This window comes from Nomascus leucogenys, chromosome 8, assembly GCF_006542625.1.
Source record: "Nomascus leucogenys isolate Asia chromosome 8, Asia_NLE_v1, whole genome shotgun sequence".
NCBI lineage: Eukaryota > Metazoa > Chordata > Mammalia > Primates > Hylobatidae > Nomascus > Nomascus leucogenys.
In genome coordinates this window covers 105,927,861-105,953,988 of record NC_044388.1, presented here as the reverse complement: position 1 = coordinate 105,953,988, position 26,128 = coordinate 105,927,861, and the positions used below count along the sequence as shown (strand labels likewise).

At 51.1% G+C, this 26,128-nt stretch overlaps 2 protein-coding genes across 4 annotated transcripts; one reads left to right on the top strand and one right to left on the bottom strand.

Annotated features, from left to right (window-relative positions):
- The first annotated feature begins 1,488 nt into the window (after positions 1 to 1,488).
- TOR1A (torsin family 1 member A) lies at positions 1,489 to 12,820 on the top strand. The gene is made up of 5 exons (XM_003264242.3): positions 1,489 to 1,856; positions 2,888 to 3,153; positions 6,873 to 7,048; positions 7,146 to 7,273; positions 11,547 to 12,820. The coding sequence occupies exons 1-5, from the start codon at positions 1,583 to 1,585 to the stop codon at positions 11,795 to 11,797; spliced, it is 1,095 nt and encodes a 364-aa protein (XP_003264290.1). The 5' UTR covers positions 1,489 to 1,582; the 3' UTR covers positions 11,798 to 12,820.
- A 1,686-nt stretch (positions 12,821 to 14,506) lies between these two features.
- On the bottom strand, positions 14,507 to 22,540 carry TOR1B (torsin family 1 member B). Of its 3 annotated transcripts, none has more exons than XM_003264237.4 (5): positions 22,279 to 22,540; positions 21,364 to 21,629; positions 18,333 to 18,508; positions 16,684 to 16,811; positions 14,507 to 16,376 (listed from the first exon to the last, which is right to left on the bottom strand). In XM_003264237.4, the coding sequence occupies exons 1-5, from the start codon at positions 22,475 to 22,477 to the stop codon at positions 16,135 to 16,137; spliced, it is 1,011 nt and encodes a 336-aa protein (XP_003264285.1). In that variant the 5' UTR covers positions 22,478 to 22,540; the 3' UTR covers positions 14,507 to 16,134. The 3 variants fall into 3 exon arrangements, 1 of the variants encoding a protein (XP_003264285.1); XR_004031446.1 differs by having other exon boundaries at positions 16,281 to 16,376; positions 21,223 to 21,629; positions 22,279 to 22,532; XR_004031447.1 differs by lacking the exons at positions 14,507 to 16,376; positions 18,333 to 18,508 and having other exon boundaries at positions 16,730 to 16,811; positions 21,223 to 21,629; positions 22,279 to 22,532.
- Between the last annotated feature and the right edge of the window lie 3,588 nt (positions 22,541 to 26,128).

The window sequence follows — 26,128 nt, the reverse complement described above, 5'->3', positions numbered from 1 at the left end:
CACAAGGAACCACTTAAATTCCCGGTGGCCAAAATGAGAACAACTTGAAAAAAAAAATTAGTACTGTAGTATAATAAATGATAAAATAACAATGGTCCATACTGATATAAGTGATTGAACACATGGGGGACAAGACACAAATCTCCCATGCAGAATTCCAAATAATTTCTGTAGATACTCTGCCCCCAAGGAGGTGGAGCAAAATCCCCCACTCCTTACATGTGGGCTGTGCATGGGGACGTCCTTCCAAAGAGTCCAGTAGAGAAAAGAGGGGTGGGGAGAAGAGTAAGTATACAGTGGGGAGACTTGACAAACACTACTTCAGTCAAGTGATCATGTCAGCACCAACAGTGATAAGTAACGTTGACAGAACCATTCCTTGGTAGGATGTGATGAGCATAGCACTTTACCTCTGTGATCTTCCTTCCAAAATGCCATAACGCTTGTCTAATCCTGAGAAAAACATCAAATCCCAATAGAGGGCCAGCCTACCAAAGATTTGGCCAGTACTCCTCAAAACTATCAAGCTCATCAAAAATAAAAAGCTGAGTCCAGGTGCGGTGGCTCACGCCTGTAATCCCAGCACTTTGGGAGGCTGAGGCGGGCAGATCACGAGGTCAAGAGATCAAGACCATCCTGGCCAAAATGGTGAAACCCCGTCTCTACCAAAAATACAAAAATTAGCCGGGCATGGTGGTGTGTGCCTGTAATCCCAGCTGCTCGGAAGGCTGAGACAGGAGAATCGCTTGAACCTGGGAGGCGGAGGTTGCAGTGAGCTGAGATCATGCCACTGCACTCCAGCTAAAATAAAAATAAAAATAAAAAAGCTGAGACACTGTCATTAACAGTAGTCTAAGACATGACAACTAAATGTAATGTGGTATCCTGAATGGAAACCTGGAGCAGAAAAAGGCATTAAGTAAAAGGAAGGAAATCCGAATAAACTGTACATTTTAGTTAATATAACAACAGTGCTTCGTTAATTTTAACAAATATAGCACACTGATAATGTAAGATTTTAGTAATAGGGGAAATTGCAGGGACGGGTGGCACATGGGAACTCTCTCTACTATCTTCTCAATTTTTCTGTAAATCTGTTCTAAAAAATAACGTCCATTATTATTATTATTATTATTATTATTATTATTATTATTTTTTGCGGGGAGGGGACACAGTCTTGCTCTGTCTCCCAGGCTGGAGTGCAGTGGTAAGATCTCGGCTCACTGCAACCTCTGCCTCACTGCAACCTCTGCTCCTCATGTGTCAGCCTCTCCAGTAGCTAGGGCTACAGGTGCCTACCACCACACCCAGCTAATTTTATATTTTTAGTAGAGACGTGGTTTCACCATGTTGGTCAGGCTGGTCTCGAACTCCTGACCTCAGATGATCCGCCCGCTTCAGCCTCCCAAAGGGCTGGGATTATAGGCAGGAGCCACTAGGCCTGGCAAAAATAACGTGCATAAACAAAAACACGTGGCCGACAGGGGCGGTGCAGAACCGAGCTTCCGGAAGCAAAACAGGTCTTTGTACCGAACAAAGATGGCGGCCGCCGGCGTCGGGGGGAGGGCTGCCCTGAAGAAAGATGGCCTCCGCGAGAGGAGGAACCGGAAGCGTGGGTCTGGCGGCGGCACCGGTTCGCGGTCGGCGCGAGAACGCGCAGGGTGGCGCGGGTCCGGGCATGAAGCTGGGCCGGGCCGCGCTGGGCCTGCTGCTGCTGGCGCCGTCCGTGGTGCAGGCGGTGGAGCCCATCAGCCTGGGACTGGCTCTGGCCGGCGTCCTCACCGGCTACATCTACCCGCGTCTCTACTGCCTCTTCGCCGAGTGCTGCGGGCAGAAGCGGAGCCTTAGCCGGGAGGGTAGGCTGGGGCGGGGGCTGGAGGCTGGGGCTGGGGCTGGGCGATGGCACTAGGGCTGAGCTAGGACCAGGGCATGGAGAATGGAGGATGGAGGCCGGGGGATGGCACCAGGGCCGGGCTAGAACTAGGGCTGGGGGCTGGGGCTGGGCGATGGCACTAGGGCCGGGCTGGGGCTGAGGGATGGAACGGGGCCCGGGGGCTGGGGCTGGGGCTGGGGGTGGGGCTGGGGGATCGCACTAGGGCTGGGTTAGGACCAGGGCGGTTGGCTGGGGCTGGGGTATTGAGGATGGTGGATGGAGGCTGGGGGATGGCAGTAGGGCCGGGCTAGGACTGGGGCTGGAGCGGAGTTTGGGGGCTGGGGCTCAGGAGCGGGGGCTGGGGCTGAGGGATGGCACTAGGGCCAGGCCGGGGTAGGGGTCAAATCCCAGGAGGGCCGGGCCTGGGCAGAGCTGAGTCCGCGGGGGCCGGACCCCGGAAGCCAAGCGGCCCTCCTGCACGATGAGGCCTGGCTCCTCGGCCACGACCACAGACGGGCCAGACTTAAGTCGGAGACCTGAGGAGCCGGGCTGCAGGTTGGCCTACTTTGCGCTAAGCTGGGGGTGGACCAGTGGTAACCTCTCTCCGAAGTGGGTTCTGCCTCCTTTCTAGCCTAGCGGGAGACGGGAAGGATGGTGAGGACTCTTCCGGAGCCGACCAGGAGGGACCAAACTGCTTCCTTTCCCGGCTCTGCCTTGGGGTGGGAGGAGCAGCACAGGGGTTAGAGGTGCAAACTGGTGGCAGTGGCAGTAGCACCAAGGGGCTTTTCTGGAAGGAGTCGGGCCAGGGCTTTAGAATAGGCAGGACCAGCAAAGGGAGGGCTCCCTGGACCGCCGTCCCCTCTGGGCCAGGAGCTTACAGACCGCTGTACTTGAGGTTTCGCGAGGTGCTTGGAGAGCGTCTAGACGGCTTTGCTGGCTTTCTCGTGGGCTGTAAATGTGGCTACATTTTGCCACTGTTTCTTCCCCACTCCTGATTGGCTTTGTCTTTCCCAGCACTGCAGAAGGATCTGGACAACAAGCTCTTTGGACAGCATCTTGCAAAGAAAATCATCTTAAATGCTGTGTTTGGTTTCATAAACAACCCAAAGCCCAAGAAACCTCTCACGCTCTCCCTGCACGGGTGGACAGGCACCGGCAAAAATTTCGTCAGCAAGATCATCGCAGAGAATATTTACGAGGGTGGTCTGAACAGTGACTATGTCCACCTGTTTGTGGCCACATTGCACTTTCCCCATGCTTCAAACATCACCTTGTACAAGGCAAGGATGGAAGTTTGGAATCCCTTCCTGGATGTCGTCGGGTTTGGGGTCTCTGTTGTGGGATGAGATTTGGGAGTTCTGTGTTGAAATGAGTGAGCCCTGAAAACGTTCATGTCTCAGTTCCCCTTGGAAAGGTGTAGAAGTTAGAGTTTGAGATGTGTGGAGCAGTTAACACCATCAAAGCTTTGTGGTGGGTTCTGAAAATAGGTCCAGTGAGTATGTAGGGTCATGGGATTTTAGAGGTGGACATGATCAAATCCGTCTTAGAGATCAACACATCTCACTCATTTTTTTCTTTTTTTCTTTATTTTGAGACGGAATTTCACTCTTGTTACCCAGGCTGGAGTGCAATGGCATGATCTCAGCTCACTGCAACCTCTGCCTCCCGTTTCAAGCAATTATCCTGCCTCAGCCTCCCGGGTAGCTGGGATTACAGGCTCCTGCCACCATGCCCAGCTAATTTTCGTATTTTTAGTAGAGATAGGGTTTTGCCAACTTGGCCAGGCTGGTCTCGAACTCCTGACCTCAGGTGATGCGCCTGCCTCAGCCTCCCAAAGTGCTGGGATTACAGGCATGAGCCACCATGCCCGGCCACATCTCACTCATTTTGTGAAAGAGGAAACATAGAGAGAGTCCTAAGTTTGTTGAACCTACTGTTGCAAACTGCCTTTTTTTTTTTTTTCCTTTGAGTCAGGGTCTCACTCTCTTGTCCAGGCTGGAGTGCAGTGATGCCATCTCGGCTCACTGCAACCTCCACCCTCCGGGTTCAAGCGATTCTTCTGCCTCAGCCTCCCAAGTAGCTGTGACTACAGGCATGCACCACCACACCCGGCTAATTTTTGTATTTCTAGTAGAGATGGGGTTTCCCCACGTTGGCCAGGCTGGTCTCGAACTCCTGACCGCAAGTGATCTACCCACCTCAGCCTCCCAAAGTGCTAGGATTACAGGCGTGAGCCACCGCTCCCAGCCGCAGACAGCTTTTATGGTTGAACTCACTGATCAGCAGCTTGGGCTTTGGCAGCAGACACATCTGGATTTGAGTCCTAACACTCGCCCAGCTCCATAGTCTTAGGAAAGTTGCCTGACCTGAGACTCAGATTCTGACTTACAAAGTGTTGCTTGTAACAATCCAGGGAGTTCTGTCTGTCAAGTGTGTAACATGTACCTGGTGCATGTTACAAATAAAATGTTAACTGTTGCCTTTTAGATCCTTGTAACAGACCTGCAAGATGGGCAAAACAGTCAATTATTTATTTATTTATTTTTGAGACTGAGTTTCATTCTTGTCACCCAGGCTGGAGTGCAGTAGCACGATCTCGATCTCAATTTCGGCTCACTGGCTCACCGCAAACACTGCCTCCCGGATTCAAGTGATTCTGCTGCCTCAGCCTCCCAAGTAGCTGGGATCACAGGCACCTGCCACCACACCCAGCTAATTTTTGTATTTTTAGTAGAGACAGGGTTTCACCTTGTTGGCCAGGCTGGTCTCGAACTCCTGACCTCAAGGTCGTCCAGCTGCCTCGGCCTCCCAAAGTGCTGAAATTACAGGCATGAGCCACCATGCCTGGCCTCAGTCAGTTATTTATCCCTGACTGTATCTATGGAAAAATGTGAACACATTTTTCCCTTCTGTCTGGGTGAGCGTGTGGGTCACCCACTGTCCAGCGGTTCTGTACTAAAATGCGAATGTTCCACAGGTGTGGTGGTTCATGCCTATAATTCTAGCACTACAGGAAGCCAAAACCGGCTGATCCCTTGAGCTCAAGAGTTCCAGACCAGCCTGGGGAACATGGTGAAACCCCATCTCTACTAAAAAAATACAAAAAAATTAGTCAGGCATGGTGGCACGCACCTGTAGTCCCAGCTACTTGGGGGGCTGAGGCAGAAGGATGGCTTGAACCTGGGAGGTTGAGGCTGCGGTGAACAGAGAGCCACTGCACTCCAGCCTGGGTGACAGAGTGAGACCCTGTCCCAAACAAACAAGAACCATTCTAGATGAATCAGGATGGGCTGGTCATCTTAGAATTGAGGCTTCACTAACAATAACGGTGACTTTGGACAAAGTTACTTCACTTGTCTGCTTCAGTTTTCTCATTTGTAAAAGAAGGAGCACAATGGTAACTACTGTGATGGGTTTTGGGAGGTCACAGTAAAATGTTCTATGAACAGACCAGGCGTGGTGGCTCACGCCTGTAATCCCAGCACTTTGGGAGGCCGAAGCGGGTGGATCACTTGAGGTCAAGAGTTCAAGACCAGCCTGGCCAAGATAGTGAAACCCCATCTCTACTAAAAATACAAAAATTAGGTGGGCGTGGTGGCAGGTGCCTGTAGTCTCAGCTACTCGGGGCTGAGGCAAGGGAATCGCTTGAATCTGGGAGGCAGAGGTTGCAGTGAGCTGAGATCATGTCATTGCACTCCAGCCTGGGTGATAGAGCGAGACTCTGTCAAAAAAAAGAAGTTATATGAACAGTGCTTAGAATATTGTTGTACCCATAGTGAACGCTCAGTACGTGTTCCCTGTTATCGCATATAAGAATATTGTGCCCATAGTGAACGCTCAGTGCATGTTCCCTGTTATTGCATATAAGTTTGGTCACCAGAGTGAGAAAGCTTGGCTGCTGGAGCCTAACAGGTCTGAGTGCATCCTTGTTTATTTTATTTATTTTATTTTATTATTTATTATTATTATTATTATTATTATTATTTGAGGCAGAGTCTCGCTCTGTCTCCCAGGCTGGAGTGCTGGAGTGCAGTGGGGTGATCTTAGCTCACTGCAATCTCCGCCTCCCAGGTTCCAGCGATTCTCAAGCCTCAGCCTCCCAAGTACCTGGTATTACAGGTGCCCACCACTATGCCTGGCTAATTTTTGTATTTTTTTTTAATGGAGTCTTGCTCTGTCGCCAGGCTGGAGTGCAATGGCGTGATCTTGGCTCACTGCAACCTCCGTCTCCCAGGTTCATGCAATTCTCCTACCTCAGCCTCCTGAGTAGCTGGAACTATAAGCACCTGCCACCATGCCCAGCTAATTTTTTTGTGTTTTTTCTTTTAGTAGAGACAGGGTTTCACCGTGTTGGCCAGGCTGGTCTTGAACTCCTGACCTCAGGTGATCCGCCCACTTCGGCCTCCCAAAGTGCTGGGATTACAGGCATGAGCCACCATGCCTGGCCCTAATTTTTGTATTTTAATAGAGATGGGGTTTCACCATGTTGGCCAGGCTGGTCTCAAACCCCTGACCTCAACTTACCCGTCTGCCTCAGCCTCCCAAAGTGCTGGGTTTACAGGTGTGAGCCACCATGCCCAACCCCACCCCCTTTTTAAATAAAAATCAGTATCCTCATGACATCCCACATTGCCCCTTTGATGACAAAAGAGCAGCAGCTCTGACAGCATCCGTGTGGCATCTCGCAGCGCGGGAACCGTAACCAAAGTATCGGGCTTTGGAGTGAGACAGGACTGGGTTCAGGTCCCAGCTCTGCCGCATATAGTCTTGGGCAAGTGGAGTAAGCGCTCTCTGTGCCTCAGTTCCCTCATCTGTAAAATGGGAACGATAGTGCCCACTCCATGGGGTTGGTAGGAACAAAGAAGATTTTGTGCATGTAAAATTCTTAGTGCTGAGTGCACAGTGGTCCATAAGTGAAGCTGCGGTTCTTAGTGGTAGAAGGAGCTGATTGATGGCCCTGGCTGAGAACTTTGTGTTGGCTTTTTCCCTTGTAATTCAGGATCAGTTACAGTTGTGGATTCGAGGCAACGTGAGTGCCTGTGCGAGGTCCATCTTCATATTTGATGAAATGGATAAGATGCATGCAGGCCTCATAGATGCCATCAAGCCTTTCCTCGACTATTATGACCTGGTGGATGGGGTCTCCTACCAGAAAGCCATCTTCATATTTCTCAGGTAAGGTCAGGGCTAGGACATGATGGATGGGCCCCGAGCCCAAGCCTCTGAGCTCCAGGAGAAAAGCCTGTCCTTACCCACTGGGATTGTTTTGCAGCAATGCTGGAGCAGAAAGGATCACAGATGTGGCTCTGGATTTCTGGAGGAGTGGAAAGCAGAGGGAAGACATCAAGCTCAAAGACATTGAACACGCCTTGTCTGTGTCGGTTTTCAATAACAAGAACAGTGAGTAGGGCCATCCACCGCCAGTCCCATCTGGTTCCTAATCCTGCACCCTAAGTGTTAAAGCGTCAGGGTCACTGTCAGCATCACCTGGGAGCTGGGTAGAAAGAAATGCAGATTCTCAGTCCCCTTCCGAGTCGTGAGGGGAATCTTTGCTGACAAACTCCAGGTAACTTTTATGAACACTAATGTTTGACAAGTGCTGTTTTATTTTTATTTTTGAGATAGTTTTACTCTGTCACCTAGGCTGGAGTGCAGTGGCGTAATCTCACCTCACTGCAACCTCTTCCTCCCGGGCTCAAGCAATTCTTGTGCCTCAGCCTCCCGAGTAGCTGGGATTACAGGTGCACACCACACCCAGCTAATATTTGTATTTTTAGTAGAGATGGGGTTTTGTCATGTTGCCAGGCTGGTCTTGAACTCTTGACCTCAGGTGATCTGCCCACCTCGGCCTCCCAAAGTGCTGGGATTACAGGCGTGAGCCACTGCGCCCAGCTTATTTTTTGAGACAGAGTCTCACTCTGTCACCCAGGCTGGAGTCCAGTGGTGTGATCTCAGCTCACTGGAGTCTTGACTTCCTAGGCTCAAGTGATCCTCCAGCCTCAGCTTCCCATGTAGGTGGAACCACAGGCTTGTGCCACCATGCCTGGCTAATTTTTTTTTTTTTTTTTTGTAGAGACGGGGTCTTCCTATGTTTCCCAGGCTGGTCTTGACTTCCTGGACTTAAGTGATCCTCCCGCCTCAGCCTCCCAAAGTGCTGGAATTACAGGCATGAGCTACATACCTGGCCTGCTGGTTTTTGTTGTTGTTGTTGTTTTTGAGACGGAGTTTTGCTGTGTCGCCCAGGCTGGAGTGCAGTGGCGCGATCTCGGCTCACTGCAAGCTCTGCCTCCCAGGTTCATGCCATTCTCCTGCCTCAGTCTCCCGAGTAGCTGGGACTACAGGCGCCCGCCGCCACACCTGGCTAAGTTTTTGTATTTTTAGTAGAAATGGGGTTTCACCATGTTAGTCAGGATGGTCTCAATCTCCTGATCTTGTGATCCGCCCACCTTGGTCTCCCAAAGTGCGGGGATTACAGGCGTGAGCCACCGCACCCAACCAGTTCCCCCATTTTCTTCAGCTACATGATTTTCTTTGTAGAAGAAAAAGCCAGTGGTTGAGCAAGGAAGGATGCCATGGGCAACTTAGGGGGAGAGATGACCTGTTAGTTCCTGCCTTTCTCTGCATTGCCCAAGAGCAAGAGCCAAATAGCGGTTGGGCCCTTATTTTGTACTGGGCGCCATGTGAAACAGTCTGCCTGCGGATTTCACTCAGTCTTCACCATACCTCGCAGGGTAGAGACTGAGACTCAAAGAGATGTGGCAGCTTGCCCAGCGCCATGCAGCCTGTTCAGTATCTCTGATTCTAAAACCTGCGCTTTTAAGTTTTAGCTCACTACTTCTCCAGGGAATGTCATGAGACCTTTGACCTTGAACCTGGGGAGGTGGAAAGCCAGCCTGATGGAGGCTGACTCACTGGCTAAGACCTGTGAGTCGTGCAGGGCTGGCTGTTCAAGTCTTTGCGCTTCAGGTTCTGGAGATGACAAAACGGGCTCATTTGAAACAGACTTGCCAGGACGTTCATCCTACAGTTAGTGAACAGCATGGGGTACGGTATGTCAGTGTGTGCAAGTGGAATACTACTGAGGCAAGACAAATATTCTGTAACATGTTGGATACTTTCTTGCCTTGCCAAAAAACATGAGCGCATGCAGCGGAAACCTTAGCCTAATGCTGAGGCAGATGAGCCCCGTGGCCTAGAATCCACGCTGTGGAGGTTACACGGCGCTCAGGAATGCCAACCTGGGAGTCGGGCAGCCCTGGCCCACAGACTGACTGTGGCCTCAAGCAGATGGCTGAACATTCATTCAACACATGTATATGGAGCATCTAGTAAGTGCCAGGCATCATACCTAGGACTGGGGACACAGCAGTGAACAAACACAGAAATTCTTGCCCTTATCGATCCTACATCCTAGTGATAATAAAGAAAGAAAGTGTATCAGATGATGGGGGATAGATATGTTGATGTGTGTGATGTGTTTGTGTGTATACATGCAGTACACATGCACACATCACACATGTACACACATGGACATATATATATCTTTCCCCCGGGGCCAGTAGGGGAAAAAAATCAAGAAAGGCTTTAGGGTGCAGGGTAAGGATGGGCTCTGCTTTAATAGAGTGGACAGGGAAGGCTCCCTGTGAGGGTGGCATTCGGGCTGACCCGAGGGAGTGAGCCATGTGGATGTCTGAGGGAAAAGCATTCCCCAGTGCGGACAGCACGTCCAGGAGCCCGAGGGAGGCCTGTGCCTGGGGTCCCTGTGACTGGTTGAGGATAAACAGAGGAGGGGAACGGGAGGTGATAGAAGAGGTGAGATTTGGGGTGAAGGTGCAGACTGTGGAAAGCCTGGCAGGCCATGGTGAACCTTGGGTCTTATTCTGAGTGGAAGAGAGAGGCCTGGAGGGTCCTGGGCAAGCGGTGCTGGGATCTGACGGGGCCTTCACAGGACCTTGCTGGCAGCTGGGTGGAGGACAGACCCACAGCCACAGGGGCAGGGAGCCCAGCGTGGAAGCGGTGGGGGTAGAGGGACACGATTGGGTTCCGGGTGTGTTTTGAAGGTAGAACCTGTAAGACTTCCTGCAGAATTGTATATGGGAATGAGAGAAGAACCAAGGACCTGGCTTGAGCAGTGGGAAGGGTGGCACTGCCATTGAAGGGAAGGGACAGCAGGAAGGACAGGTGAGCTCAGTGGGCAATGGCATCGGGGCATCAGGGCATCAGAGCACAGCCACGAAGCTCCAGGGAGGCCATCAGGCTGGGAGGGCAAACTTGGGAGTCCTCAGGAGATGACTGTAAAGTCTCAGGCCTGCCTGAGGTCACCTGTTCTGCCGTCACTCCTGGGTCTGCATGGCTGGGTCCTTGTTGCTCGGGCTCTGCCCTGAGGTCCTGCCCAGCCCGCTCCACGTCCCGCTCTCCATGTCCGTTCTGCTGTGTGGCATTCGCTGCTCCAAGCACCATCTGAGATTGTTTCCTGGCTTGTTGGGTGTCTCCTGCCCTAGTAGTAAAGCCATGAGGGCCGTCCGCCCTCAGCTGTGTCTGCAGGCCCAGGGCGTGCCTGGCATAGAGCAGGCCTCTGAGAACCAGCCTCCCACGTGAGCTGGTTTTGCAAGACAGCCCCTCATTCTCATTCAGTGGTTGGTTCTGTTCTTTCCCTGGCCACAGGCTCCACTCTGTCAGTCAGCCACACATGTATTGAGTACCAGTTGTGTGCAAAGCACTGTTGAGCATGAAAAGCATTAACCCAGTGAATGAGGAGGAGCTTGGGTTGGGGACGGAGCCCCAGAATTACATGGCAGACCAGAAGGAAATCAGCTCAGTAGAAGACATGCATGGGCTCGTGGGCGATGCAGTGTGTGCTGTGTCATCTGGGGCTGGGAGGAGGTGTCCTGGGTCAGGAGTTCCAGGAGCCCAAGAGGAGTGGACGGGGCAGGTGCAGAGCCAGCCCGCATTCAGGGGAGAAAACACGGCCAAGGCCAGGCCTTCACTGGGAGCCCAGCGTGGGCTGCACATCCGCACTTCCCAGGCTGGTTTTGGTGCCCACATGCTCTGCAGGGGCTGGGCACGGTGGCAGCGGCAGCAGGCTTCCCTGTTGTTAGTCCAGCTGCTGAAACTCCAGGGAGAGTCAAAAAGTTCCCAAATACAGGGGCGTGGCTGGTAGTCCTTCCCGGGAACTCTTCTTGCTTCCCACTTTCTGTGGAACTCTGCCTTCCCCACTCTGCCTCTCTGCTTGTTCCTCGGCCCCAGACCTCTTTCCCATCTTCGATCTCTTAAGTCATACCTTAGGAGGCCTCCCCCAGCCCGCAGTGTAAAGAGAGTGTCCCTTTCCGCTGTCACAGAAGCATTACAATGTGCGGGTGCCTGTTAACATCTGCCTTCCCCACTGATCTGGAGCTCCACAAGGGAGAGGGCACACCCAGTAGGGGGGTATGGGATGGATGGGAGGGTAGGTGACCCCCAGTAGGTGTGTCTGGGACGGATGGGAAGGTGGGTGACCCCTAGTAGATGTGTGGGGGGTGGGTGGGTGACCCCCAGTAGGTGTGTGTGGCATGGATAGGTAACCCCCAGTAGATGTTTGTGGGACAGATGGGAGGGTAGGTGAGTGACCCCCAGGAGGCGTGTATAGGGCAGGTGGGTGGATGTGGATGAACAGCACCTTGTTTCTTCTTCCCAGGTGGCTTCTGGCACAGCAGCTTAATTGACCGGAACCTCATTGATTATTTTGTTCCCTTCCTCCCCCTGGAATACAAACACCTAAAAATGTGTATCCGAGTGGAAATGCAGTCTCGAGGCTATGAAATTGATGAAGACATTGTAAGCAGAGTGGCTGAGGAGATGACATTTTTCCCCAAAGAGGAGAGAGTTTTCTCAGATAAAGGCTGCAAAACGGTGTTCACCAAGTTAGATTATTACTACGATGATTGACAGTCATGATCGGCAGCCGGAGTCACTGCCTGGAGTTGGAAAAGAAACAACACTGAGTCCTTCCAACCTCCGCCCCCAGCTCCTTTCCCTGGAAGAGGAATCCGGTGAATGTTCCCTGTTTGATGTGACAGGAATTCTCCCTGGCATTGTTTCCACCCCCTGGTGCCTGCAGGCCACCCAGGGACCATGGGCGAGGACGTGACGCCTCCCGAACACGCACAGAAGGAAGGAGCCAGCTCCCAGCCCACTCATCGCAGGGCTCATGATTTTTTACAAATTATGTTTTAATTCCAAGTGTTTCTGTTTCAAGGAAGGATGAGTAAGTTTTATTGAAAATGTGGTAACTTTATTTAAAATGATTTTTAACATGAGAGACTGCTCAGATTCTAAGTTGTTGGCCTTGTATGTGTGTTTTTTTTAAGTTCCCGTCATTATTACATATACTGTGATGTATCTTTACTGGAAATGAGCCCAAGCACACATGCATGGCATTTGTTCCACAGGAGGGCATCGCTGGGGATGTGGCTGGAGCATGAGCCAGCTCTGTCCCAGGATGGTCCCAGCGGATGCTGCCAGGGGCAATGAAGTGTTTAGATGAAGGACATGTAGGTAAGAGGACGCCTTCAGGCACCACAGATAAGCCTGAAACAGCCTCTCCAAGGGTTTTAACCTTAGCAACAATGGGAGCTGTGGGAGTGATTTTGGCAACACTGTCAACATTTGTTAGAACCAGTCTTTTGAAAGAAAAGTATTTCCAACTTGTCACTTGCCAGTCACTCCATTTTGCAAAAGGTGGCCCTTCACTGTCCATTCCAAATGAGCCTCACGTGCTCTCTGCTGGATTCTAAATTATGTGAATTTTGCCATATTAAATCTTCCTCATTTATACTATTTTTTGTTACGTTCAATCAGAATCCCCGAAACCTCCTATAAAGCTTAGCTGCCCCTTCTGAGGATGCTGAGAACGGTGTCTTTCTTTATAAATGCAAACGGCTACCGTTTTACAATAAAATTTTGCATGTGTCATTGGTGAGTACGTTTTTGAAGAGGGAGAAGCGCCCCTCCACTGTAGGCCTTATGAAGTAAGGCTGCGAGTGAAGACCTAGCAGAACAATGCAGGTTGGAAAGAAACAAAGTCTCACACAGGGATCTGAGGATCCTAGGACGGCTCTGTCCCCTCGCCCAGTGGTCTGGGAAGTCGCCCTCCATTGTGGGGTTCTTGGAGCTCCTGACACCCAGCCACGGAGTTCAAGTACAGCTGAGATGCCAGCAGGAACAGTGCCGTAGACTAAGGTAAGCACACCTTATTTTATGCAACACGCCCGTGTCCCAGCACAGTGCTCCCATGGGTGTGGCTGCTGCAGAGAGCACTGCAGGGACCACTTCTAGTAGGCACAGAAGACGAGTTTGTGGCCTCAACTGCAGGTCTAACGCAGGAACCCTCTGCCTTATGGCTTCCCAACCTGCATGGGGTCCCACTAGGGCAGCCCAGGGCACCTAAAGATGGCTCCAAGCGTTAGGAAGTTCTTGGTATTGAGCTGCAGCCAGCCTGCTCGGTCCCTGGGAGTCACAGATTAGGTCTAATCATTCATTTGAGGAGTGTGGCCCAGGCAGGCACCAGAAGTCCCTAGTTAGAGAACACAGGTCCCCTGACAGTTTTGGAAGGTTCAGTCTTAGTAGATGAGGCAGTGTAGGTAGAATAGGAACTGCATTAAGACTGAGAACCAGACCTAGAAAATCAGTCTCCTGGGAATTGAGTAACTTCAGTTGAGAAATGAAGGGAGTGGGTGGGGTGATGGTGATGAGAGTTTGTGCTTTCTAGTAAATCTGCTAATCCTCAATCCTGTGAAGAGGGTGGGTGTTAGCCATTCACTGACGAGACAATACTGGGTTATGTGTAATTAAGCTGAGATCAGATTAACATAACTAGGATTTTTTTTTTTGGAGACGGATTTTTTTTTTTTTTTGAGACGGAGTTTCACTCTGATTGCCCAGGCTGGAGTGCAATGGCACGATCTCGGCTCACTACAACCTCCGCCTCCCAGGTTCAAGCGATTCTCCTGCCTCAGCCTTCCTAGTAGCTGGGATTACAGGCATGTGCCACCACACCCAGCTAATTTTGTATTTTTAGTAGAGATGGGTTTTCTCCATGTTGGTCAGGCTGGTCTCAAACTCCCCACCTCAGGTGATCCGCCCACCTTGGCCTCCCAAAGTGCTGGAATTACAGGTGTGAGCCACCGCACCCGGCCAGGATTTATTTGCCAGTTTCAATGGTTAGGTTTCCTCACCTGAGCTCAGGTTCAGGATGCCAGAGGTGAGTTTTACTTTATCAGTACCTCAATTTCCTCCCACGTTAATTTTGGGAGAAAGTCCATCTCTTTGAGGAAATATCCATCAGCTAATTTAACTTCTATTTGTCTGGGGAAGCGCCTTTAAGGTAAATATTGCTTCTGTATTGCGCTGACTGCCCACCCACCTGTCCCGGGTATGGTGAGTCTCACAGCTGTGCTGCTGAAATTCATTCTGAACTTTGGAACCAAATAAACTAGAAAAAAGTTAGCAAGTGGCATTTCACATGATAAAATCTAGGCTTTACTATTTTATAGTCGGTAGGTCAAAAAAGCTCTCGTCCACATCTTACAAGGGAGGTGGGGGAGGCGGGGTCATGATCAACCACGGTCTTTCCAAGTCACAAATCAGTAACAGCAGTCCAAAGGTGGCAAACACATATTTATTGCATCACTGTAAACAGAGAAAATCTTGTCTCCTCTCAACCAGATGCCCAAAAGGTTATAAAAGAAGTATAACTTAGCTCCAATTCGAGGATACGTACTTAAAATTTTAAACGTCACCTTGGTGTTTTTTCAAGACTAAGTGTGATACCCTGTAAGGCATTTCCATGTCATAAATTAATTCTACCATATTTTTATGTAAAAAATGCTGCACGTTGTTGTGTCTGCAGCTGTGCTGTGATTATGAGACAGATAAAATGATTCACACTGGCTGGAAGCTAAGTCTCACGTCCCAGGGATCAGGGCAGTCCAGCCTGGTGCTGCCACCAAGGGTGGTGGTATCAGGTCACACCTAGGACCTGCCACTTTAGACTGACCTTGTTTGATCCACGGTTGTGACCATGTATTACCACAAATTTAACAATAAAAAATTGTTTTAAGAGTATATGAGAAAGGACTAAGCAGTCATTCCATTTTGTGTCCTTCCCTTGTTTTAAAATAAGCAATTTCCTATACTTCCATCATTTAAGATCTGCAAGCTGACTTGTTCACTCTGGGCCCATGTCATCCTTGCAGAACAAGCACATCCTAGGATTTCAAATGGTTCTACAAAATAAAGTGAGAGATTGACCCAAGTATAAAGTCTTAACAAGCATCTCACCATGGGAACCAACGACTCAAATTCAAAGCCAACGGTCTCCTTGTGATTCAACTCTATGATGATATATGGTTGGGGGGACTCTAGCAGAGAGCCAAGCTGAGATATGGCAGACGGGAGGGACCTCTGTCCAGGTCTGTTGCAGAGGTCTTAGGTGAAGGCCCCACCCACAGACAGGTCAGCTCAGATCATGAGTGCTCAGCGGGCACAGCCATATCCTCCAGTCAGACACTGTCTGCACCTCCACCCCCGATTTTAACTGACTAGTGAACTCTGTATAAAGAACGAAACAGAGCAAAAGGATGTTTTTGGCCAGTGAGAACCCAGTGCCCCCCAGCCTGCTGGTGAAACCACCCAGTGCCCCCCAGCCTGCCAGTGGGAACCCAGTGCCCCCCAGCCTGCAGCAAGTCCCTGGACTCCTTTAGTTCTGACAGTAGCTTCTGAGGTGGCGGGTGCTGTGGGTCAGAAACTACTGCCGGGCCTGCCATGCACAGCTGTTTGCAGGCACTTCTGTCACAGTCAGTACATTAAGTGTGAAGGAGATTTTTAAAAGTTCATCTTCAGCTGCAAAGAACAGCTGGACTGTCGTCATCTTGCTAAATGACAAATGCATGCAATAGATTCATGTGTTTTCCAAAATGAACTCTTAGATTCTGTATCCCAGCTGGGCACAGTGGCTCATGCCTGTAATCCCAGCTACTCAGGAGGCTGAGGCATGAGAATCACTCAAACCAGGAGCGGAGGTTGCAGTGAGTTGAGGATCGCACCACTGCACTCCAGCTTGGATGACGGAGTGAGACCTCGTCTCAGAAAAAAAGATTGTATATCCCAAAAGTCTAAGGTGCAAACAGGCGAAACCCCAAAGCGGTCTTCAGGGTTCTTTTGAAAGGCAAGGCCTCTGGTGTGCGGAGCCTCCCAGCTGTCTCCTACCCCATCTGGATAGGAGCTCAGTGGAAATCAAGCCGTGACTGCACAGTCTTGCAGCCCTTGTCTGAGTAGATTTTCTCATCTCTGGGGAAAAACGTCATTTCCTCTGCCACTCTTGTGACAATGTCTTCATCTATAGCAGAACCACGGGCCCTCATCTCGGCCCTCACACACATTTTCACATGTCTGTATTCCAAAGGCAGGAAGGGGATAAAGTAATCAATGAGGTTTTTGTCGATCAGTCCACTGTGCCACAGGCCACCTGCGGAACAAGACACAGCTGGGTTTCCTGCCGCCACCGCCACCTGGCCAAGCTCCAATCCCGACCCTCAGCATTCCTCTTGTCCATACCCCTTGAGAGAGTCTCTTGTCAGTGTGCAAAAAGCCCATGTAGGACTCAGCTGGACACTCACTCACTGGTTTCTAGGACAGTATGCCCTAGGAAAATTCCCGACTTTAGCAAAGCGAGGAAATCCAGTGGGATCCTGTGGCTTTGTGAAACACTCAATGAAAGAGCAGACGGCTCACTGCCGGACAGTTAAGGGGCTCCTTTACCCCGGTGGACTCACTGTGTTTGTTATTGAAGACTCCGACAGACAGTACAGGTTCCAGGTCCTTCAGCTGAATGTCTTCCCTCTTTCTTCCAGCCCGCCAAAAGTCAAGAGCCGTCTTAGTTATAAGGTCCCCGCCTGCATTGCTGAGTTTGCCAGAGAAATAAAGATTAAAATCACATATTAAGACTTCTGTGTCTGCTGGGCGTGGTGGCTCACGCCTGTAATCCCAGCACTTTGGGAGGCCGAGGCAGGTGGATCACCTGAGGTCGGGAGTTCGAGGCCAGCCTGACCAACATGGAGTAACCCCGTCTCTACTAAAAACACAAAAATTAGCCAGGCTAATGGTGGTGCATGCCTGTAATCCCAGCTACATGGGAGGCTGAGGCGGGAGAATCGTTTGAACCCGGGAGGTGGAGGTTGCAGCGAGCCGAGATCATGCCATTGCACTCCAGCCTGGGCAACAAAAATGAAACTCGGTCTCAAAAAAAAAAAAGACTTCTGTGTCATACCAAGAAATGAACCTGCTCTAAGTCTATTTATCCTTTTAAGACACTCTGTCACCCAGGCTGGAGTGCAGTGGTGCAATATCGGCTCACTGCAACCTCCACCTTCCGGGTTCAAGCGATTCTTCTGCCTCAACCTCCTGAGTAGCTGGGATTACAGGCGCCTGCCACCACGCCCCTTCTAATTTTTGTATTTTTAGTAGACACGGGGTTTCACCATGTTGGCCAGCCTGGTCTTCAACTCCTGACCTCAAGTGATCTGCCCACCTTGGCCTCCCAAAGTGCTAGGATTACAGGTGTGAGCCACCACGCCCCGCCGAAGATCTGTTTTTCATCAAGGAATATTTACTGAGTGCTACTAGACAAAAAAGTGTCTGCTCTCATGGAACTTAAAATGTTTATTCACAACTAGCTGGGATAATGCTATGGCCCTTTATAACCCTAAAAACCAACATACACAGTTAATAAAATTAACTGTTTTCATTTCTGTTTCATTTTTAGGGTCGGGGTCTTGATTGTCACCCAGGCGGGAGTGCAGTGGTATGATCATAGCTCAATAAAACCTTGAACTCCTGGGTTCAACCAATCCTCCTGCCTCGACTTCCCCAGGAGCTGCGACTCCAGGCACATGCCACCATGCCTGGCTAAAATTGCCTGCTATCAGTGATTCTTTTTTTTTTTGAGACAGAGTCTCGCTCTGTCATCCAGGCTGGAGTGCAGTGGTGTGATCTCGGCTCACTGCAAGCTCCGCCTCCCGGGTTCACGCCATTCTCTTGCCTCAGCCTCCCGAGTAGATGGGACTAGGTGCCCGCCACCACGCCAGGCTAATTTTTGTATTTTTAGTAGAGACGGGGTTTCACCATGTTAGCCAGGATGGTCTCGATCTCCTGGTGATCCGCCCGCCATGGCCTCCCAAAGTGCTGGGATTACAGGTGTGAGCCACCGCGCCTGGCCCAGTGATTATTTCTTTAGTTCATTTCCAAAACCCACACTGTGTGCCATGCTGAGACTGGCAAAGGAAAAGTAAAGCAGTAGGTAAGTGCCTTGTGCCAAGCAGGCACTTTTGTCCTGGTAAACAAAGTGCTGATGGTCCTCAGGACCTCATTTTATCATTGAGAGAATGAAGGGCTTGTGTGCCCCAAAAAACCGCCTCCCGCTGACCTGAGAAAGATGAAGATGGCTTTGCGGTAAGACACTCCGTCAACCTGCTCGTAGTAGTCTAGAAACGGCTTGATTGCGTCAATGATCCCGGGGTGCAATTTATCCATCTCGTCAAATATGAAAACAGAGTTCGCACATGCACTCACATTACTGCGGATCCACTTCTGTAACTGGTCCTGGACCGACCATGAAAGAAGAAATAGGATGCGAAGCTCAAAGGGTGCACCAAGAGGAGCGCAGGCTCCATCTGCTCCTCATGCACTGAAGGACGAGGTCAGAGCTCTAAGAACGGCACCCTCACCCCACTCACTAGGTAGCAGCTTTTCTAAAACCTTATCTCTAAAAAGTGGAAATTGGCAGAGATAGATGCCAAAATGCAGAGAAGATTTTTCCTAACTCAAATGACATATTAAATATGACTTTTTAAAGGTATAAGAGGTACAAGATCCGTGATTCTTTTCTTTTTGGAAACAGGGTCTCACTCTATCCCCCAGGCTGGTGTGTAGTGGCATGATCTCGGCCCACTGCAACCTCCGCCTCTTGGGTTCAAGCGATTCCCCGGCCTCAGCCCCCCATGTAGTTGGGACTATAGGCACCCCCATCCACTGCATCATGCCTGGCTAATTTTTGTATTTTTAGTAGTGACAGGGTTGTGCCATGTTGGCCAGGCTGGTCTCAAACTCCTGACCTCAGGTGATCCACCCACCTCACCCTCCCAAAGTGCTGAGATTACAGGAATGAGCCACCCGGCAAGATCCGTGAATATCATTCACTGCTAACCTAGCCATAGTTTTCATCTCTCTTGGACTATAATCTCAAGTTAGTACTATCAGACATACTGAGGAATAAGGAACTAATCAAGACCTGCACAGTGCACAGTGCCCCAGACCAACAGAGCTGACTCAATGACATTTCATGAAAAGCATCTGTTCCAGGTGCTTTCTTGAAACAAACATAAAGATACTCAAGCAATAAGCCCTCAACCCCAAAGTGTGAAAGGCTGTACCATGAAGCTCCCCCAGACATGCCCTCATCCATTTATATTACTCTGTTTCCAGAGACTTATAAAAAATGTAAAAAAACAAGAAAATCCTTCCTTCCTTCCTTTTTGGCAGTCTTCCCTGTCTCATGTCAGTTTGTAGGGCAAACACTTCTACTTCCTTGTTCAGTTAAGTTTCTGTTTCTTTCTTCAGTCTCCACCTAACAGGAAAAATTTTTTTTTTTTTTTTTGAGATAGAGTCTTACTCTGTCGCCCAGACTGGAATGCAGTGACATGACCATGGTTCATTGTAGGCTCAGCCTCCCGGGCTCAAGCGATCTCCCATCTCAGCCTCCCAAGTAGCTGGGACTACAGGTGCATGCCACTACACCTGGCTAATTTTTTTATTTTTTGTAGAGATGGGGTCTTGCTATATTGCCAGTGGGAATGTTAACCTTGACAAGGGCAACATTCATTTAAATGAGAACTAACCCTCCTAGGCAACTTAATATAAAATGAATGTGGAAACAATATCTCAAAAGGAGAAACGGTCTCAAGGTTCAGTTCTTTGAGGCTTCCTTTGAAGAAAGCAATGCCAAGGACATGAAGGATGGGAAGAACAAAGGGAATAAAACCTGTTTAGGGGAAAAAAACACCTCTAGGCTACATTGCAAAGAGCAGAGGCAAAGCTGAGGCTGCACCAGAGGTAGGCAGCATTGAATGAAGCCACGCCCAAGCAAATCCTTGAAGACTGACTGCCCCTTCTCACCAACTGCACTGCTGGGGATGTGGAATCCCTTCACTCACCAGAGAAGGTGGCTACCATGTCAACTGGGAGTTGGGAGGTTTTGGTTCAAGGTCCTGCTCTGCTACAAAGATTGTAAGGAGTAAGTCACCTTGCCTCTCTTGGCTCCAGGCTCCATCTTTTTTTTTTTTTTTTCTTTTTTTTTGAGACAGAGTCTCACTCTGCTGCACAGCCTGGGGTACAGTGGCACAATCTCAGCTGACTGCAACCTCCACCTCCCGGGTTCAAGCGATTCTTCTGCCTCAGCCTCCCAAGTAGCTGGAATTACAGGCGCATGCCATCACTCCCGGCTAATTTTGTATTTTCAGTAGAGACGGGGTTTCTCCATGTTGGTCAGGCTGGTCTCCAACTCCCGACCTCAGGTGATCCGCCCGCCTCGGCGGGTCCCAAAGTGCTGGGATTACAGGCGTGAGCCACTGCACCTGGCCCTGACTACATCCCTTTTTTTTTTTTTTTGAGACAGAGTCTCACTGTGTTGCCCAGGCTGGAGTGCAGCGGCACGATCTCGGCTCACTGAAAACTCCGCCTCCTGGGTTCACGCCATCCTCCTGCCTCAGCCTCCCGAGTAGCTGGGACAACAGGCACCCGCCACCATGCCCCGCTAATTTTTTGTATTTTTAGTAGAGACGGGGTCTCACCGTGTTAGCCAGGATGGTCTCGATCTCCTGACCTCGTGATCCGCCCCCCTCGGCCTCCAAAAGTGCTGGGATTACAGGCGTGAGCCACTAAACCCGGCCTTTTTTTTTTTTTTTGAGACCAAGTACAGTGGCGCGATCTCAGCTCACTGCAACCTCTGGAACCCAGGTTCAAGCGATTCTCCTGCCTCAGCCTCCCAAGTAGCTGGGATTACAGGTGCATGCCACCGTGCCCAGGTAATTTTTGTACTTTTAGGTAGAGATGGGGTTTCACCATGTTGGCCAGGCTGGTCTCAAACTTCTGGCCTCAAGTGATCCGCCCGCCTCGGCCTCCCAAAGTGCTGGGATTACAGGCGTGAGCCACAGCGCCAGGCCCTTGGCTCCATCTTTTAATAGAAATAACATGCCCTACCCCACTGGACTGTTTTGGAACCAAGTAAGAGAAATGTTGTAGGAGAGCTTTGTAACTACCTGGACTAAGTGTGCCTTAACTCAGTGGAGCCGGGGGCTACAGCAACACAAAGGAAAGAGAAGCAGAGGCCAGAGTTAGTGAGCAGGTCACCCGGACCAGTCCGACCGGCCTGCGGATGAGATAATAGCGGGTTCTCTTGCCTGGTACAGTTTTATCTTCTGCTCATGAGGGAAGTGCAGAGTCGATACAAACAGGTGGACAAAGTTACTCTTCAGACCTTTTGGGTGAAGATTTTCAGCCACAATTTGACTGACAAAATTCTTGCCTGTGCCAGCCCAGCCGTGTAAGGAAAGGGTCAGTGGTTTCTTGGGATTTTTGTTGTTCCTGAAGCCAGTCAGCGCCTTGAAAATCACTTCCGTGGCTAGATGCTGTCCAAACAGCTTCTCCTCCAAATCCAGCTTGAGAGCTGCAAGAACAGCCCCAGAACAGAGAGAGAAACAGACCTTAAAAATGCATCAGCAACGCTGCACTTTCTTAGCTGGCCAAAGCAAGAAGCACAGATTATCCAGGGACACAGCAGGGTGTCTGCCAAACCCTAGGGCTGAGGCAGTCAAACGATGCCACTTTCAAGATTATGTGGACGTCCTTAACGCTTCGGGGTCTGATAAGGAAGCTAAATGTTCATCCATTCAGAGATGAACCATCGCTTGACTGAGCGCTTGCTAATCCCAGCCACCCCTGCTGGCATGCAGGAAAACCAGGGGCCAAAGGTGGGCTTTCTGGGCGACGCAGCACGTCTGAAAGCTACTTAATAGGGTTGGCAGGGCACAGAAGGGCCGCCCACCTACTTCCCGTTTCTTCTGCCTGTGATCCTCAGCAACGGGAGCTTTAGAAAGGCGCTGGGGCAGCCCCACGATCTGGAGACTGCGAAGGCACCGCTTCTGCGTTCCCGCGAACGGTTCCGGGGCCGCCCCATCCGCTCCCCGCCCACCCCAGCTGGGACCACAGCCGTCTAGATGCCGCACGCCCGGTCCGTGCCAGGCGCCCACGAGGCCGTCCCTCCGCGCCCCCCCGCCCCCCGCAGCGCCGACCCACAGCTCGCGCGCGCGCCGTACCCGAAGCGTTGAGCGGCCGCTCCTCGCGGCAGCACTCGGCGAAGCGGCAGTAGATGTCATTGTAGGACAGGTAGCCGGTGATGGCCGACGCAGCCCCGATGGCTAGGCCCACGGTGATGGGGTCGAACGCCGCCACCACTCGGGCCGCCAGCAGCAGAGCCAGCGCCGCGGCGCCCCGGAGCCACCTAGCCCGCAACATCCGGCTCCTCGCAGCCCGCAGAAGCAGCTGAGCTAGGCGCCCGGCGGTCAAGTGGCAGGACGGAGTTCCGCTCGTGCGTCACTTCCGCCCCGCAGACCCGCCCACTCCCTTGGGGGCGGCCATGTTGGTGAGGGGCGGAGAGGAGGGCGGTGCCATCGTTCTTGTGAGTGGTCCGAAGGTGTAGGTGACTGTTTTGTTTCCCTTTTCTTTCTTTCAAAAAAATTTTTTCGGGCCGGGCGCGGTGGCTCACGCCTGTAATCCCAGCACTTTGGGAGGCCAAGCCGAGATCACACCATTGCACTCCAGCCTGGGCAACAAGAGTGAAACAATATCTCAAAAAAAAAAAAAAATTTTTTTTTTTGGCCGGGCGCCGTAGCTCACCCCTGTAATCCCAGCACTTTGGGAGGCCGAGGCAGGCGGATCACGAGGTCAGGAGATCAAGACCATCCTCGCTAACACAGTGAAACCCCGTCTCTACGAAAAATACAAAAAATTCGCCGGGCATGGTGGCGGGCGCCTGTAGTCCCAGCTACTCGGGAGGCCGAGGCAGGAGAATGGCGTGAACCCGGGAGGCGGAGCTTGCAGTGAGCCAAGATCGTGCCACTGCACTCCAGCCAGGGCAACAGAGCGAGACTCCGTCTCGAAAAAGAAAAAAAGCCAAAAAAATTGTTTTAAAACTTTCTTATTTTTTTTCTCGTCTGATATGTATATTGGGGACAGGGTCTGACTCTGTCACCCAGGCTGGAGCGCAGTGGCAGGATCTCGGCTCGCTGCAACCTCTTCCTCCCAGGTTCAAGCGATTCTCCCATCTCAGCCGCCGGAGTAGCTGGGATTACAGGTGCCCGCCAAAACGCCCAGCCAACTTTTGTGTTTTTAGTAGAGACGGGGTTTCGCCATGTGGCCCAAGCTGGTCTCCAACGCCTGACCTCAAGCTATCCACCTGCCTCCGTCTTCCATAGCCTGGGGTTACAGGAGAGGGCTCATGGCTGGATTTGTTTTCTTGAGAGCTTCTCGGAGCCCTCAAGCTTTGCTTTGTCACCCCTTCTTTCACTTCCCCGGAGGTATAATGTGCGTTTCGCGGTTCGGCCCACCTGCCTGCCTTCTTCCTGAAACAGTTACAAACTCTTGGTGCTGCGCCCTAGACTGAGCCCTGGGGATGCAGCAGCCCCAAGACTGCCTTCTTCCTGAAACAGTTACAAACTCTTGGTGCTGCGCCCTAGACTGAGCCCTGGGGATGCAGCAGCCCCAAGACAGACCTGCCCAGGCTCCACACTCAAACCCCGAGATCCATTCTTTCATTCAGCATGCTAGGTGGCAGGCCCCTTGCTGGATGCCAGGAACGACAGCAGAGGAGGGGACGGAGTTGGCACCTGCCCTCTCAGAGCTGACAGTCTATGGGGGAGGCCGACAAAGGGGTAAGGCCCAATGCTGAGTGGGCAGAGAAGTATAGGGCAGTGGTATAGGGAAGGCTTTTGTCTAAGCTGGGCACTGAGGGAGTTAGGCCGGGCAAAAAATGAGGAGTAGAGTGTTTTATGCAGAAAACAACAGCCAGTTTGGAGAACTGAAAGGATCGCACATGGTGGAAGGTAGTGAGAGACAGGGATGAAGAATCAGGCAGAGACTGGAAGGTGAAGTCCTTGCGAATGTTATAAGGAGTTTGGCCTCTGTTCTAGGGGGGAATAGGGAGCCACAGAGGGTTTTACACAGGAAGCAACATGGTCAGATCAGAGATCATTCTGGCTGCTGGGTTCACAAGAAATGAAAGGCAGAGAGCCAGCGAAGAGGCTGTTGCCGTGGTCCAGGTAACTAGTCAGGGAGACAGATGAGCAAGCAGGCAGCTTATGTCCAGGGTGGGCCAGGGCTGTAATGCAGGACGCACAGAGGCCTGTGGGTGGGGAGGGATCTTCTCCATATCTCAGTTGTGATCTAAAGAATGAATGGAAGGGGCCAGGCATGGTGGCTCATGCCTGTAATCCCAGGACTTTGGGAGGCTGAGGCAGGCAGATCACCTGAGGTCAGGAGTTTGAGACCAGCCCTGCCAACATGGTGAAATCCCGTCTCTACAAAAAATACAAAAATTATCCAGGCGTGGTGGTGCACGCCTGTAATCCCAGGTACTCGAGAGGCTGAGACAGGAAAATGGCTTGAACCCAGGAGGCAAAGGTTGCAGTGAGCCAAGATTGCACCACTGCATTCCAGCCTGGGCAATAGAGCAAGACTCTGTCTCAAAAAAAAAAAAAGAAAAAAAAAAGAATAGAAGTTGGCTGTGGGAAGTGGCTCAAACATTTTTTTTTTTTTTTGAGGCAGTAGCTCACTCTGTTGCCCAGGCTGGAGTTCAGAGTGCAGTGGCATGATCTCGGCTCACTGCAGCCTCTGCCTCCTAGGTTCAAGCAATTCTCCTGCCTCAGCCTCCCGAGTAGCTGGGATTACATGCGTGCATCGCGATGCCCAGCTATTTTTTTTTTTGAGATGGAGTCTCGCTCTGTCACCCAGGCTGGAGTGCAGTGGCATGATCTCCGCTCACTGCAACCTCCACCTCCGGGGTTCAAGCCATTCTCCTGCCTCAGCCTCCCCAGTAGCTGGGATTACAGGTGTGCACTACCATGCCCACCTCTACTCTATTTTTAGTAGAGATGTGGTTTCACCATGTTGGCCAGGCTGGTCTCGAACTCTTGACCTCGTGATCCGCCCGCCTCGGCCTCCCAAAGTGCTGGGATTACGCCACTGCACTCAGCCTATTTTTTGTAGTTTTAGTAGAGATTTAGTAGAGATGGAGTTTCACCGTGTTGGCCAGGCTGGTCTGGAACTCCTGACCTCAAGTGATCCGCCTGCCTTGGCCTCCCAAAGTGCTAGGGTTACAGATGTGAACCACCACTCCTAGCCCACAAACTTTTTATAAGTAATTAAATAACTGAAAGTGTACGGAAAATGTATCTCTTAATAGGATGGATGGGGTTCTCTCTCTTTTTTTTTTTTTTTTTCCATTTACTTTGTATATCCATAGGAAGAAATTACTAAGTGACTTTTCCCCTTTCCAAGTAGCCAGAGTCCAATGGGAAAGGGGAAATGAGAAGGAGCATGGGGCCGCTGGGGCCACGGGTGCCACACCCAGGGAGGAAAGAGGTTGAGTTTCTGGAATTAGGATCCTTAGAGTGATCCACTCGTATGCACCCTTAGGAAGTCTTCACCTACCTCAGAGGGTCACATACCCCAGGCTGAAGAGGCCTGGCCTAGGGCAGGAAAGTCCCACTGCAAGGAATGTCACCACCACTGCCCAAAAGAGTCAGGCTGCGCTGGCACCTCTCCAAGGGCCATCTAACAAGCAGCCTGGCACCCAGGGCCATGCTGTCTGTCTAATCAAAATGCTTCTCCAGCTGACCCTGAGGACCGAGAGGCTGCCTTGGACAAGTCCAGTGTGTTTATCAGGGTGCAGCCACATGGGACAAAGGGGCAGCTCTGCTGTCTCCAGAGGCTTTGCAGCATCAGGAGTTGGGAGGCAGAAGAGGAGGTTGGGATTATAAATCACAACCTGGTTTGTTCCCTGTCTTCCTAGCTGAGTGGCTCTGGAAATGTGATGCCATCTTTCTGGGACTCAGTTTCCCTAACTGTAAAGTGGGGATCACAACAGTCCCTTCTTGGAGTTGTTGGGGT